Raw genomic sequence first — 17,208 nt, 5'->3', positions numbered from 1 at the left:
TAAAATGTGGCCAGAGGTGGGGGCTGGGCCACCCAACCCCCCGCTTGCGCAATGCTGGCCTTAATAGGTGCTCACAAACAGCACTCATACTGGCTCCGCCACGCAATTTTAAGATTTCAAGCTTGTTTTGTTTCACGAGGTGAAAACAAGAGATGCGTGCGACTCGCATCTGCAAGAGTAAGCCGGGTCACACAAAATGACAAGAGGAGAACTAACAAAAAGCACTGAATTTCAACAAATAGAAATCAGCGCAAAAAAAGCACTGCGTCACGTGGAGGAATCGATAATGTTGCGCCAACATCAAACAATGTTAAATAGTAAATTCCCTTGGCGCACAAGCCGGCTCGGTGAGATTATATTTCGACTGGTCACAGAACAATTTCAAATTAAGTTACAGAAACCTTAAATAGATAGAGCACGACGATTGTGCAAATAATAAAATAAAACATTAAATTTGTATTTTAATGGGAGAGTACTTCAAAAGCTTTTTTAAAGATATAGAATTTATTTTTAATGGGGCATTAGCAAAGAAGCGGGTAAGAATCATATGATGTTTTGTGTCATTGGTACGATCCACTCAGGGCACATACTGTACCAGGCATTAATAGGTGCTCGCTAACAGCCCTTGTGGTGGGAAACCTCTTTAAATTTCACTCGTCTAATTGCGTAAACTACTTGTCATTTTTTTATCTTAATTTTCAACAAGTCAGCGAGGTTCCTCGTAATTATACTTTACAAAGCATTTGTGGAGTTGTGCCCTCGGACCCCTCTTTCTGAAAGCATTTTGTAAAATGTTAAAATAATGACGGCTGTAACCCTAACAACCTCAAAAAATAAAAAAATGTAGTGACCTGTCACCATTGTATCTGCGATTATTATGAAATGCGCGTCACGTTTATGAGTTTCTTATATGCTCATTAAAAAAAATGATAGTGTTATTTTAAAAGGTCATCTTTCTGATTAAAAGGGAGCCTAACTCGGCTTTTAGTACCGTTTATTTCCCTGAGATCCCCCTGTCACCCCCCCCCCCCCCCGTAAGAGGCCAGTTTGTTTGTCTTGAATCACCCCATTAGCAAACAGGCCGGTTGGTCTATTGTCTCGACGCACTTCAACACCCGTAAAACGATTGGTTGGATGAATGTGTTGGTCGTAGACATCGTAAATGGGCAGGCAAACGGGAGTCAGACCATCGTGGGTGCTGGTCACATGGCCCAACTCTGTGCGCCAACCTCACTCGGTGATCACTGACGGGCACACTTATTGAGCGTTCTAAACTACTGGCGCGTGTGACATCTTATGTCGCCGAGAAAGAAAAAATGCAAAAGTGAGCCAGTGGTGGGAATTCGACGTTCCTATGGCAGGGACGAGGCGTTACATAGGACAACCAATTAGGCACTGACGTTGTCGTGACCACGGAGGGATGATGGGCCGAATAAACTACCCACCAGAATTTGAACTTGTAAACAACCGCCACAACCAACGCAGTATGGACATTTACACAGGGTTGTATAATATTATTATTAATCTTTGTTCTTTCCACACACTCCACGACAGTGCCCGCTGGTAATGTCACAGCCCCGCTAGAGACTTCACACCTTCAGCCACAAGGTTCGAGCCCCATTACCCCTGGCGACATCACAACATGTCACGCATGATGGGGACCCATCCATGCTCGTCTCGGAAGCACACATCGCAGAGGGCACTGAGAAGTACAGGAATGTAATAGCGGTGGGTGGTGGGGTGACGTAGTGGGTAGCTCACACCACTACGAACACAGTGACCCGAGTTTGATTTTGAGTCACGGCTAAAATTAGTGGTCAGTGATATCTAAAGCAACCTTTCCCATCCCCACCTACCCACACGAACCAGCAAGGTGAAGTATGGTCGAATATCCACCGCTATGCCTTCATCCAGCAGTGCAGTAACACGGGGCTGTGCATAATTCATTAACAGTACTGCAATGGTAGCAGTGTCCTGTAGCTGGTACGTCAATGTCAGTTTTAAACACATTCCTTCCTAAGCTTGAAAGCGTTTTTTCGTGAGCGCTGTCTGTCCATAATGGATGGGGGCATTATCCAATTTTATCACAAGTTTAGTATGACATTGTGTTGCTGTTGGGCACGCATCCTGTAGAATAATGGACGAATTGATCAAAGGGGTTGCTCAAAAGCTGGAGACACAAAGCTGGCAGAGTCACTATCAGATCGTCATTTTCCCCATCATCGCCTACGGATGAACTGCTCCCTGTGCGCCTGCCACGACCCGATTTCACTGCTGGAGAGTAATTCCAATGACAAATGCACGTTGGAAAGCAGGAAAAGTATACATTAATATCCATAATTAGTTTTCCTTTGATTACGTTTAAAAACTGGATTAAAATCCCTCCATGTCATGGATTGGCGCATTGTTTTTGTTGCTTATATAATTCCACCAATTGGCTTTGCGCTGCATCAGTCTCCAAGCAGTATGTTGATAGCAAGCAAAGCCAAAGTAGCATTGAACTGTGGTATACTTGTGCGCGAACAGCAGTATTAGGAGAATGCATTGGCCGCGTGTTCGTCTGTCGGAGAACGGAATAACCGATGTGTTTTCGACAATGAAAATGACAGCAGGACGCAGCAGGCCCACCCTCGCCAAAACCCGGGCGTCGTCACACCATGGATGCCTCCGGTGTTGACGGAACCACCGGACACTTGACACGGCGAAAATCGGGAGGGCCATCTCAGATGCCACGCACAATGAGCGGCGACCCATTAACAGGTCAGGTGCCCTCTCACTCTCACACACGCAGATGCAGATACAGCTGCACACCAATACAGCGGCGTGCATGTATATACATGTATATACATGCACGCCATGTATATACATGCATGCACACCACGCTTGCAAGGGATTCGCACACCCAGAATGCACTGCCAAGATCTGCTTGAGCAGGCTTCCGTGCACACGCTCATACACGACGATCCCCCATGCAGCCTCAGACTGTCAGGGTGAGTGCTGTGAGCCAGCACCACGCTCGGCTGCCTTTGTCTCCCTAGCGGCGATATTCAAAACATTGCACCAGGTACTCATTTCAAGCCGAGTTCACGTAGGGGAGTCCCAGGACCGGTTCAGAGAATCGCCACTGGTGTCTGTCGCGAGTGAGAATTGAACTGCTATCACCAAGTTTGTAGCGCGGTGGGCTAACCGCTGCACCACCGCTCTCTCACACCACACACAACTGCACTCACACACCAAATCAAATATTATTCCTTCAAAGCTTCATTCCTTCAAAGCTTCCCAGCCCTTCTATCCGTTTGATGCATGAACCAATGAATACATATGCATGCATTACAGCATATTGTTAAATAGTTAATTACATTGCACTGTGTTTGTAACATACATTAGGTACAAAAATACATGTGTTCATGTAACATGTTGAGACGATGCACAAATGACCTACATGTCCGTACGCATTATGTGGTAGAACACGTCCCATGCTGTACGTACATGCGTGTGTGTTCTAAGACGAGTGGCTATACATGTGTGGGGAGCTGTGGTGCAGTGGTTAGCGCACCGCGCCACCAACCTGGCCACCACCAGAGTTACATTCCCACCTCGGAACCGAAATGAGTGGTGAATATTTTAACCGATCCTGGCCTGGTCCTCCCCTAGGTAGACTCGGCCTGTGTAAACATCACCACTCGCGAGACAAAGGCGGCCGGGCATGGTGCTGGCAACCCACCCCCCCCCCCCCTCGTGTGTTCATACTGGCTTCATTAGGGTCTCACCAACAACACTTGCCCCAAAAGTATGTTAAGGCTATACGAGGCATCTTTGCCTTTGGGTATATGCACATGCATGCGTGTGCATACGTGCTCCGTACAAAATAACATGTATTGTTCATACCACGCATCTAATGCATCAACCACGTGCATGCATGTACATGCGTGCGTATAAATTATGTACACCACTCAGGCTAACGACCGTGACGAAGCTGGCCCTGGTGAGATTAAGAGCAGCGTGAGACCAGCTGAAGACACCGCCGCGTCCGTTAAAGGGCACTGCGTCTCACGCCCGTGAGATTCGTGAGTGTCACGCCTGGAGGCATCACACGCGCACAGCACCACGACGATTACCGTCAACGTGGCTGCATCTGTCCGTGATGCCCCCCTCCCCCGAGTCCCCATCACTGGGTCGCAAACTTCAACCCCTGACTTGTTTCGCCTACCTCCATTAGGGACCTACTTTATATACTGCCTATAACAACAACAGCAGCAAAACACTTCCTTTGCGCTGCGGGTGTCACCCACTTCAATCATCATCATCATCATGGTAGCTCCACCTCTTCGTGTTCCAAGTCAGCGGACTGACTGCAAGCGAGCGCCTTTAAGACCACACGAGGTGCTGTATCATAATCTTGCATTAAAGCATCCCCCCCTCCCACTCCCACGCAGTCGCTATTAAAATGTCCTTCACGTGAAACAAAGCTGTCACAACATTCAACAATAGAACCTTACAATCGAACAAAACACACAAAGACAAACACCACAACGACGTTCCGGGCAACGACCCTTTCTGCGTGCCACCGCCAACACCCCCCCCCCCCGCGGCCCCCAACCCTTTCAACTCAAAGCATCGACTTCTCGCAGCAAACAAAAAGGATACGGATTACAAACCATCCTGAGACACCAGCTCCTGGGCATCGTGCTCTGCTTCATGACGAAGAAGGCGACGGGCGCGAGCGCGGGGTAAGGTAGCTCCGGGTCTTCCGTTCCTTCTTCCCCAACATCTCCCGTCCCGCCACCACCGCCACCACCACCGACACCACCGACACCACCGCCACCACCGACACCACCGCCACCACCGGCCGCCCGGTCGTGCCGTCTCTCCGCCCCGGGCAACGCTCCTGCCCCGGGAAGCGGGCCAGCGGCGGGCAAACTTTCGCCGGCGTCCGAGGTCACGTCCGAGTGGTGGACACAACGCGGCATGTAGATCACGCTGCTGCTGCTGCTACCCACGACGCCACCGCCGCTGCTGCTGCTGGCGGCGGCGTTCACGCTGCTGCTCGTCTTGCCGGCGGTGCTGGTGGTGGCGGTCGAGCTGGTTGTGGCAGGGGCGGTGGTGGTGGCGGTGGTGGGGCAGGTTCCACGGCTGCACAGGCGGCTGCCATGGTCCCTGGGCGCGCCAGCTTCGGGTAATCGCTCCGCCATGGCAAGGAACGCCGTGATGACACCTGGGTGGCAACGGAGGAGACAGATGTCACCGACACACACGTGCACACCTGTGTAGACGTGTGTGTGCCACACGTGTGTGTGTGTGGATGCAGGGGAGAGGTGGGGTAGTGGTTAGCACGCTGCGCTCCGAACCCGGCGACACAAGTTCGAACGGTCACGGCCAATGCCGGTGACGATTACCTGAACCGGTGCTGGGCCTCCCCCTAGGTCGACTCAGCCTCAAATGAGTACCTGGTGCGGTGTGTAAACTTTGGGGATAGAAAGGTGGCCGGGCGTGGCGCAGGCCCCCCACTCCCTTATGCGTCGTGGCGGCCTTCATAGGTGTTCGTTAACAGCACTTTCCCCAAAGGTATGTTGAGGCTATACGGGGGATCTTTATATTTATGGATGCAGTGCCGGATTAATGAAGGGGGCTTTAGGGGCAGCAGTCAGGGGCCTCGGATTTTTATCCCCCCCCAATTTATTTTATTTTATAATGGTTGAAACGCAATACTGTCGGACTGTGGGAAATCCTATAGATCATTTTGACATAAAAAAATATATATATCTATAGCATCGCTGTGTGCATTTACAACTAGTTCTGTGCCGGAAATTTACATGCTGTAGTTTTATCGTTGTAACGTGGATTTACCTTTTCTTTAAAAAAAATGTTCCATCGCATTTAAAATCTAGAACTAAAAAAAACCCAAAGACGAACGATCCAATTGAGCGTTTGACATCGGAGATGGGTGCTGCTGGTGGTGGTGGTGGTGATGAAAGTCAAGTGACGGAAATGAATAGATCAAGGAGGAGTTTTGCCCCCCCCCAAAAAAATAATCCATCAGCACCGAGCCCCCCTCAAACTTACTGGGGCCACGCCTGTATGACGCAACAACCGCGGCGAGACCGCTAGCCCGAGTTGCACTCCACGGCACACACAAGTGGCAAATATCTGAGCCGGTCCCTTGCCTCGCCAAAGCCGACTCGGCCAGGAAGAAAATACCCAGGTGCAGTGGGTAAATATTCACAATACTAACACCGGGGAGACAAAGGCGGTCGGGCCCAGTGGTGGGCGAGACCACCGCCCCGTGCGCCGTTGAGGTCTTCGTAGCTGCTCGCGAACGGCACTTGCCCCCTTATTCTACGTGGCCTATACGGGGGACCTTTATTTTGTGCTAATCTAACGTGTGTGCAGCATCTCAATGTGCGTGTGCACATACACTAAGCGTCTGTGCGTACTGTAATATATTGAGGATCATACAGCATGTAGAACTTCCTTCGCCGCCGCACGTAGCCAGCCGTGCTAAATCATGAGCCAGCATCGTCTCCACTGCTGGATGAGGAGCTCATCAAGCAGTCAGCCCTCTCCCACGATGGCACGAAGCGACGATCCCCGTCTCGCACGAGGCCACGCGCCCCTTGACAGTCGACAAATGAAGACGTCGCCCCCAGCACGTGCGCGTCTCCACGGCCGCACGTGCGCGCGGGTCTTGCTTGCACAGTTGCTGGCGCATGGTTGTTACAAAGTCATCGCTGTCTGAACCCGGACTGCTCCCTCCCGCGAGCTCACAATTTAGTGACCGATTGGAGTCACGCGGAGAACAACACGAGGCGACATCAAGGCGACGTGGGCCCGCTAGGTGCGTCTATGCCGCGTGGAAGACTGCACGTGGAACCCCTTTCATGATCCCGTGACATACGCCGATGGATTTTGAAGGATTTTCCCAGGTTTCTCTTTCAAAAGACACACGCTATCTCTTGTTTAAATAAACGATAGATATCTCCGTGCGCGTGTTAACACATTCAGCCTGATAGCCCGTGGTAAGGGGGGCTGGGGGGTTGCTCTGTTCATGCATGTGTGTGCGTGAACGCGTGTGTGTGGGCGTGGGGAGCGGTGGCACATTGCTTAGCACACTGCCCCAAGATGCGGACGCTCCGAGTTCGAATCCCGGTCACGGCTGACATCAACGGCGGAGTGATATCCGACCCGACCCTGCCTGCGCCTCCCCTGGGTCGACTCAGCCTGAAAGGCGCGCCTGGGGCGCTCTGTAAACATCGGCGCTGCGGAGGCAAGGACGGCCGGAAGCAGTAACTTTCACACGCAGGGTTCGATTGTTTACCGCTCTCACAAAATTAACAGCGCGGCGAATACATCATGGCCAGCCAGTGTGGTCATGCAAGGACACCCCTGTAGCTGTTATTATATCGAGTAAGTAACAACGGATAGCGATGTCTAGCGGCTTGACCGGACAAAAATTCTGGACATCTGTGAAAAAGAGCTTCATAGCTCATCGGATTTCCCCCAGAATTGATATCCTGACTTGTCGCCACAGTTCACGGTGGGGGGGGGGGTGACTGCCTGGGCTCACGGATGGCGAGCATTACGCGTCCGTGCGGTGAGTGTTCAACACAAGACGTCAAGCAAATGCAGAACTTTGAGCTCACCCTTCCCCGAGAGCCCCAAAAAAACTACAACAATCGACCTTCGGGGACGGTCATTTTTTTTGGAGATTCAAATAAGACACGTGCAAGGTGCTGGGCTTCTCGAGTTGTAAGCAAGAAACTGTGGACAACGTTTGCGACTCAACGGTCACCGCCACATCCATAGTTGTAGATGCTTTATATTTTATATCTACACGAGAACACCATTAGAATACTACGTGTTAGGTGTATCCATAATACAGGTTTTTTGGGGGGGTTAGATCGCATAAATATGTAAATGTGTCGTTTAAACCCGCCACCACCCGACACAGCAGACTAGTAATGGTTGTCACGTAAACAGAACGTGGCCATCTTCTTGGTTCTTTCGGTAAAGTCACGTAGAAGGGAAGTAATAAAATAATAAAAATAAAACATAATAAAACAATTCTCACAAACGTGGCCAATTCGTCACTAGTACAGCACACCGGTGTGTTGGGGAGCCAAACCATAACATTTAGGTGTATATTGGCGCGGTGGTTAGAGCGTTCGACTCACTAAGTTGAGCATGTTTACGAGTTCAAATCCAAGTCAGCTGTCGACTGGGTGCGCGCCCCGATCTCGGCAGTTCTAGGAGAACACGGATGGCCGAGCCTTGTTGATTAATTGGACAAGAGACTGCCAATGAATAACAGGTGCCGTAGGCTTGAGCTGCAAGGCTACCAGGAGATGGCAGGACAGCAATGGATTTTTTCACGTTTTTCACTTATTTATTTACGTGACTTTACCGAAAAAAACAAAGAGTAGCAATGGATTTGCGAATAACAGTACCGTGGTGTATGTCTGCCGCTATAAGAGTGTTACCCGTGGATTTTTCTCTTGAAATAAAACAATCATCCTGCGAGATAAAAAAAAAATCATGATGCAGGACATTACATGTCTTGAGACTCTCTATAGTCGATACGTTCTGTACAACTTCGTGTAAACGCAACACGAGTCTTCCAATATGAAGAATGACGCCCGCCATCGTGATGTGCAATTCCCACCAGAAGTTCGGGCCCAAAAATAGATTAGCACAGTCCCATTGCTGGATTCATCCGATAGGACACTGAAATAAAATGCAATTCTAGTCTCAGACGACTGAAATAGCATCACAATTACCCCTCTATTTAAGGAGCGAAACAGGTGGACTTCTCCGCAAATCTGGCTGTCGCCTGCTGAAGCTAGTTGTAATTACTGGCGAAACGTCGTACTCAGATTGTAAATGTTGTGGCTTGGCTCTCCATCACACCGGAGTGCTGTACTAGTGACGAATTGGCCACGTTCTCTTTACGTGACAAACCTTACTCGTTGGCTGTGGCAGGTGGTGGCGGGTTTAACGATCCACTCATATATTTACGCGATCTAACCCACGAAATCTGTATCATGGATGATATTGGTCGCGAAAGCCTAAGAGTTAAACCGACTGAGAGAGTCTTGCAGTGGCGTCAAACTGCCGCACGTCAACATTTGACGCAACGCATGCCCAACTCCGGTGCAAGCGGGCCGAGTAGGTTGCTTTGTGCCGTGGACATTTAACCACAATATTTCAGTTCATAGAATCGCATTTCGTGCCGAGTGCTAACCCGCTAATAGCCCCCGCCCCCCCCCCAAATGCTGATAAACGTCCCCAATGTGTCTGTACACTGCAGTGGACCACGGTAATTGCATTGCGCTCGTAATTTTAGGTCCACGCAAAACAATGCAATCGAGAATGGGTTTTTTTTTTTAAGTGTGGCTCTGTGTATGTCCAAGAGTGTTTGTACAAGCGCGCGTGTGACTCAGCCTTAAATGAGCAGTCGATGGTGCGGTGTCTCAACATCAACACCGGGGAGACAAAGGTGGCTAGGCGTGGTGATGGCAGCCCACCCCCTCGTGTGCTGTGCCGGCCTTCATTACGTGCTCGCTAACGGCACTTGCCCCAACACTCTATTAAAAGCTACACGAGGCAGCTTGGTGTCTGTGAAAGGTGGAGCGATTCATGGCAACGGATAACATTGGTGGCGAGTGATATATGAATGTATCCTGTGCCACCCCTAGGTCGACTCAGCAATAACCGAGTGCGTGACGCTGTGCTCAATAGCGCAAGTTATAAGATCGAATGTTGTGAGTCTAAGCACACCGCCTCCTGAACGTGTGTGCCATACTGCTCGCCAGCTCCGAATGAAGAGAGTCCGCGAGAGCATTAAATGTTTCGATATCAAAAGTAAATCGAGGTGGACCGTGAAAAGCACGCGTTGCGTAATATCCGTTTTTGACGCATTCATGTCTGCATCGAGCTCGACCCCAGAGTTCGACGCCAGCTCCAGTTGCCCGGAGACTCACCCGATTTGTTCAGACACCCGTTGCATGCAATAGACCAGGGGTCGGTCTCGTATTAACATTGCATTGCGGCTCCCGAATGATTGATTTTGTTTCTGAATTCGAAAAAAAATGTCCCTCCTTGCTATTTTAGTTTGATCCTGAAAGAGACCAATTGAGAGCGTCTTGTTCTTCGTCGTGCTGAGCCAGGTGGCTCTGCGATTCAGAAAACTCGGCTTGCATTCGTAAGCCTTCCAAGTTAAAATTGTCACTGCCTCTAATCATCCTTCTGGGGTCGATAAAATTGATATCACCTTGCGGGTAGGTTGTTCTATGGGTAAACTCGCCTCGCCATGGAAATGTGCAATGTCCACCACTGTGGCTCAGGGCTACAAGCACAACCGTCAAATGGTAATTTGAACAAGACATCGCTTTGTGACGTTAGTTTAATATGATATATACTATTTCATACATTTCATATTAGAGTGTATAACATAATTGTGTATGGCTCCCTCCCTCGCCCTCCTCCACCTCCTCCTCGCCCGGGTCGCCTCTTCTCCAAATGATCTCCCTTGTTGAGTGCTCCACTGCCGTTGTGTTGTCACTACAGGGTGCTTCAACTAACAATGTGAACACTTATGAGAATTTGCAACGACACCACAAGAAACGTGCCGCCTCCGGGCTCTGGAGACCACCTGGAGAAGATTCCAGGCACGCGTTGGCAATGATGGCGAACGAGTGAGAGACTGTTTGACTTTTTGAAGCTGTTAACATTACAGTTGTTATTATGTTACACAGATTATACTCCGTTATTTTTCCATTAAAAAAACGATAGTCCCATTTAAGTGTTACAAATTTGTTTAAGCACCCTGTATTATTATATTCGGAATCGTCATCGACCTGGCATTGAGCGGGGGGTGGGGACGTTTAAAACACAAACACAAATTCAGCACACGCGTGAGATGCCGACCAGCATGGCACTGTCATTAAAATTAGTCTGTCTTTAAAACATTACTCAGAGACCGATATGAAACAGAGAAATGCATCTCAATCGGCTCTCTCTAGACCCATCAATGCTTTCACCGCATGCACGCAGGAATGCGGTGTTGTTATCGAGCGCCTATTAAGGGCAGTAGAGCAAATACAGGTGTGCAGGTATGTACGTGTGTATGTATTGACGTATGTGCCTGTGATGCGAGCGGGTACCTATTGAGCTCGATCCCGCACAAAAGGTGCGGAGACCTGAATATGCACGCGAGTTGTGACACACTCGCTATCAGCCAGCACCTACTACGACTGCACGTGAAGTCGTGTGTGACACGTGCGCGCACACTGGTTCATTCAGACAAGCGTGTGTGTGTGTGTGTATATATTGTGGGGAGCGGTAGTGTAGCGGTTAGCGCGCTGCGCTATGAACCTGGCGACCCGGGTTCGATTCCCGCTCACGGCTGACACCAGTGACGATTATCTGAACCGGTCCTGGGCCTCCCCTAGGTCGACTCAGCCTTAAATGAGTACCTGATGCGGTGTGTAAACATCGCCACTGGGGAGACAAAGGCGGTCGGGCGTGGTGCTGGCCACCCACCCCCTCGTGTACCGTTCCGGCCTTCATTGGTGCTCGCTAACAGCACTTGCCCCTACAGTCTGTTAAGGCTATACGGGGATCTTTGTCTTTGTTATATATTGTACCCAAGAGATGTTTGCGAGCACGCATTAAAATGCCGCAGCAACCCCTATGGCGTCTTGTGACAAATACACAGTGGCCGTGCAAAAAGGAGAACTCGCAAAGTCTCAAGATGTTCATTACGCACGTCCTCCGTTGGTACGTTTGGCCAATTCCATTAAAAATTTAGCGTTTTGGGCTTTGTGCGCGAGGAAAACGGGAAAACCCGGGGAAACACTCATGCATATGAGGGGAGGGGGGGGGTAACACACACCTCGCAGCCCAGCCTGTCCACACGATGCGCGCCTTAGTCATGGGCCTGCCCATCCAATGTGTCACCGACAGCCGCTGAGTGAACGTGCACAGTCCTCTATTGCCAGATACGATTGGAATAAAAAGCGAATAGGCAACTGGACAGAGCACCCATTGTCCGGACCTCGAGAGCTAAGCCGGCTTGAGCCTGGTGTCCAGCACTTGCTTGGGTAGCCACAGGCGCATGCCACGTGATGTCGGCGTGCGTCTGCCATGCGGCCAGGTGATGTCGGCAATGCCGAGTGGTCACCCCCGCGGGATGCTCGCTGGTTTCTTGAGACCAAGGGGTCGTCAATAAATGACGTCACGCGATTTTAGGCGATTCCCCCCCCCCACCCCTTCGTCACACGGCGTCACAAAAAGTCAGACCTCCCCCCCATCAAATGTGACGTCACAAAGCTCTGCCCCCCCCCCCAAAACCATATTTCCATTTTGAAAATAAAACGTGCTTCAAATCGCTTTAAACTATTGTCATTGTAGTGCGTATTTAATGTGGCGCTGCACTCTGATGTTGTAGGAGAAAACATGTATTACAAAGTCTATTTAATTAAGTAGAACGTGTTGTCTATATTTATTTTGCGCATTTTGATGTGACGTCACATTTCTCAACCCCCCCCCCCCTCGTCACACATCGTCACAAATGTATGACCCCCCCCCCCTAGGTGCGTGACGTCATTTATGGACGGCCCCCAAGCGCTCTCTTGGGTAAATAATTGGCGCGTAATTGCCAGTTGTGCTGTTATATATTTATATGGGAGTAAATATAGAAGAATGCACTATTAATTACCGTACTTGTAATTAAATATCCCCACAATTTTGAACAACTGCTATATGTGCGTGTGAGCGCATCCACACAACCATGAGACAATGTAATTCATTATAATGCTACATAGAACGCAATGAGTCTACGAAACAATATGGACTACAGTTGTAATAATTACAACGCATAATGTACGTAGTGTTCGCTCACTCGTGAAGAGAGAAAACGACTCGGAGGCGCTGGCAAATCGACAAGCCGGATGGCAGCTACGCGGTAGCCAGCGCCAACAATTGCTCAAGCTCTGCGGCGCTCTATATATGAAGGCGTTGTCGGACAATCAATGCGTGGTTAGAACACGTTGGAGGAAACGGGAGCTCTCGAAGAAAATCCACGCGTGCGAGGGGGAAACACTCTATCCCGTGCAGACTCAACGCGTGGAGTCAATTATTTTTGCTGCGTGCATTCCCTGGCGAGCCAGGGCACGGACACCTCCTCCTCCTCGACGCCCACTAGAAGCAGGGCCGGGTTAAGGCACGGGGCTTTGGTGGCTGGAGCCCAGGGGCCTCCACCAGCTGGAGGACCTCCAGAGATGAAGAAGTGAAAAGTTATTTCATTTGTGAATGCTGAATTTTAATTTGTTGTTAGCCTTGTAATATTTTTTTTTTACTTTCTTTTCCTTTTGGAAATATTACCGGGGGCCTCACAGTGCCTGTAGCCCAGGGGCCTACAAAATATTAATCTGGCCCGGACTGAAAGGGATTTTCACGTGATTTGTGCGGTGATCCATCAACCCTCGCTACCTCCACAGTCCTCGATTCCTGACGTACCCAGCCACCATCGTCCAACGTCTACACACGTGCTCAAAGTATTCTAAAGCAAAGAACATCCTGTTATGTATTAATTGCGGGGGGCGAGCGTTGCTAGCGAGCATCTGTTACTGACAGGCACGGCTGTGGTCTGCAGTATACATTGCATTCCGCCTTTGTCTCTCCCCATTGATAACGTTTACCCACCGCATCAGGTACTCATTTAAGGCTCGAGTCGTCCTAGGCGATGCTCTGGACAAGTCCAGACATTAAACGGCACCCCCAGGATTAACATCTACTCTGGGCACATGCGCATTGACACGTTGCACCTTCCCCCCCGCTTGTGTGCGCGTGTTCGTATTGGCGCGCGCACTCATCTGTATATGTAGGTGTATTGTTAAATCGCAATGGGCAGCCACTCTCCACCTAATCTATTGGTGACAGTTCAGTGCAGTACACGCACAGTCCGTGTGTCAATCCACTGCTGGATGAGGGCCTCCATGTATTCCTTTCCGGCCACGAGGGATATTTGATCCCGGAAAGCTTAGGTTGTGAGAGAGCACAGGTGTGCAGTACAACAATGGATGTTACGGCATTGCCGCCTGCTGCCAACAACGTAGCCCTGCAGCAGCCTAGAGCACCTGTGTTGTGCACCCGGTTCGCCCATCCAGAACGCTCTCCAGGCTCAACGCGTTAAGCGTTCGTCACGACGAGACGGCCACGCGTACACATCGAGACACATTGGAGGCATCCGCCCTCCCCTTCTGTGGACTTGGAGTTAGATTGGCGAGCAGATATCGATACTGGAGCTTCGCACGTGGGATGCGATGTGGCCAGTACCACGCCCGGCCGCTTTTGTCTCCCAAGGTGGTGACATGTATCCAACCGAATTAAGAATGAGAAATGCACTTGTGCTCACGCGACCTCGCTACTACTGTATTCAACAAATATCGCAATTGTATCACCTTTCTCAGGTGTCGACTGTTCTATGCGCGGAACTTGCAAACGCACACAACCCACGACCACAGACTCTTCAAGGCGCATTCGATATCGTAACTCTTTTTTGTTACTACCTTCACCAACACACACACACACACACGCGCGCGCACAGACACATTTATACATAGCTCCAAGCCTATTACGCACCCGAGCTCTATTTACCGTCTTTCTCACCGACAATTGTGCCATTGTGTTAGCAAACACACGGACCGATGCAGAGGGCCACGGTGAAATGTATCGGCTTTCTCGCGGTAAAGAAACTGGTCCGTGCATGAATTGGCAAGCGCCAGACGTCGTCTGAGACCCCCCCCCTCCTCCTCCTCCCCCCCCGTGCTGTCTCCGCCGACTGTTGGGGCCCGATAGCGCGCACCCACGGCGCTCGCACGAGACGGGAGCCGTCGTCTCCCCCGTCGCCGGTGTTCATTACCCCACCGCGCCGCTCGATTGTGCAGGCTGAGTCGACCCAGGGGGGGGAGGACCAGAACAGGTTCGGAGATTACTCGTCACCGTTGTGAGCCGTGGTCGCGAATCAAACTCCCGGTGCTTAGGGCACTGCGCTAACCACGTCGCCACTGCTCTGTGCACACGCCGCACATGCACACTGTTCAGTGTGTCGCGCCGAATGGACAACTGTTTCAAAGATGTGATTAGCGTGCGCGCACACACACACAGCACACCTATACACACTGTTCAGGGTGTCGCGCCGAATGGACAACTGTTCTACGTATGAATTTGCGCGCACGCACACACGCATGCACACACACGTGCGTACCGTTCAACGCATCGCCCACATTACGGATGACCATCGTCTCACCTCTCTCATTGACAGCTGCCGCTCAGCGCTCCTCTCCGGCATAGAGGCGCCCACTTGTCTCGGTGCACCCCTCAGAGCACTCCCCCCTACGAGGAGCACGTGTCTGCGGCGCGCGACCCCTCGAGCCTCCACACGCCTCCCCGTCTCTTCGACGGCGACGACAACGATGCCGGTGACGATGTGATTGACGACGGTGGCGATGATGATGATGATGGCAATGAAGCGCTTCCTCCGTTCATCACCAGTCGTAACATCCTGGTCCTTTGCGGATTTGAACGCGCAAATCCATGCGGTGTGCTCACAGATGTCTCTGTCTGCCTGTACGTGTCCCTGTCTGTGTGTCCGTGTGTTTGTGTGCGTGTCTGTCTCTGCGTGTCTGTTTGCCTGTATGTATGGCTGTGTCCCTATGTATCTGAATGCGAGTAAGTCTGCCACTGTCTGTCCGTGTGTCTTGTCTGTCTGCGTGTCTGTCAATGTGTATAGACACACGCACAACACATTGGCTGCTGTAATGACCGAAGCATTAATGTTGTTAGTTAATTCACAGACGCACACTATTTTCTTCCCTTAGCCTCTACACATCCAGCGCAGTTTATAAGAGCTTATTACTCCTGCGCGGGTTCGTGGCTGTGTGCAGCGAGTGGGGAGTGATGTGTCAAGAGAGCGATTGGAGAGAGGGAGAGGATGAGGAGGAGGGAGGAGGAGGGTGAATGCGATGTAGCAAGGGGAGAGCGAGCGCTGTGAGGATTTTTTCGCGCAACAAAAACCGCGTGGCCCCCCTCCAGACCCCCACCGCCCCCCTCCCCCAAAGTTATGATTTATGATGCTACCTTGGTGCATTCTTTGCATCCCTCCCACCGCCAGCAGCAGCAGCAGCAACACTTCTCTGCTTCCATACCCCCCCCCCCCCCATCCTCTCTCGCTCTCGCTGCCGCACGCACATCGACAGCCACGTCTCGATTCACCTTGCAGACGGCAGCAGCAAGTGTTGTTAGCGAGCACCTATTAAAGCCGGAGCAGCGCACCAGCCAGTTGATGTGTGGAGCAGGTAGCACCGCGCACTCCCAGGCCGTGTTTGTTTCCCCTCGTGCCGATTCAGACGACACGCTCATGTCGGGCCGAGTCAACCGATGTGGAGGGCTCGACAGGTTCAGATGTTGTGCACGACCACGGATTGAACCCGGCAACTGAACCGGGATCGGAGCGCAGTGTCCGTCTGTAAAACGCCCGACCCCATTTGCATCCCCAGCATTCTTAGGGTTTTTCGGTAAAGCCACGTAGATAGGTTCAAATTTAAATAACAAAAAACTACGACGTTTCGATCACAACACAAGCGACCGTCATCAGGATGTGTTGTGATCGAAACGTCGAAATTTTTTGTTATTTTATTTGAACCATCTACGTGACTTTACTGAAAGACCCAAAGAATATTTATTCCTGCAGTCACGAAAGCTTTAAGTCAAGATGTATCCCCAGTGTTGAAGACCACAAGCACGGCCACAGGCACGACATTTAAGGCTGAGGCAACCTAGCGGAGGCCCAGACCAGGTTCTGATTTCAGATGCCACTGATGTCCACCGGCAGTCGAACCTAGGGAGGCAGGGATCTTAGTGCGTTTCGTGAATTGCTGCGCCGCCGCTCCCCATGTGTTCTCTCACACGAATTTAAACAGTAAGTGCAAACTCTCATCATCATCATTTACAGCTCTTCGGCAATGCACTGCTGGATGAAGACCTCCAACCGCACTGTGTTGGTCACGGCGTGGCAGCTGAACCACACTTCACCACGCTGGACAACTCCGAGTTGGTCATGGAGATGCCCAGGAGCAGCTCAGATATCGCTTGACATTTATGTGAACCGTGGCCGGGAATCGAACTCATGTGAGCGCCGTGCGCTAACCA

The 17,208-nt window shown here is 50.9% G+C and overlaps 1 protein-coding gene across 1 annotated transcript in view; it reads right to left on the bottom strand.

Moving 5' to 3' along the window:
- The window catches only part of LOC133353428 (voltage-dependent T-type calcium channel subunit alpha-1H-like), a 307,728-nt gene extending 291,734 nt beyond the window's left edge, over positions 1-15,994 (bottom strand). The window contains 2 exon segments of the mRNA XM_061569680.1: positions 4,648-5,215; positions 15,308-15,994. Coding sequence (XP_061425664.1) covers positions 4,648-5,192 — 545 coding nt within the window. The 5' untranslated portion in view covers positions 5,193-5,215; positions 15,308-15,994.
- Between the last annotated feature and the right edge of the window lie 1,214 nt (positions 15,995-17,208).

The sequence above is a fragment of the Lethenteron reissneri genome, chromosome 44 (genome assembly GCF_015708825.2).
Source record: "Lethenteron reissneri isolate LAM-NWPU_2019-01 chromosome 44, ASM1570882v1, whole genome shotgun sequence".
NCBI classification, from domain to species: Eukaryota; Metazoa; Chordata; class Hyperoartia; order Petromyzontiformes; family Petromyzontidae; genus Lethenteron; species Lethenteron reissneri.
Note: the sequence above shows the minus strand (reverse complement) of the source record. Positions and strands in the feature narration are given on the sequence as shown.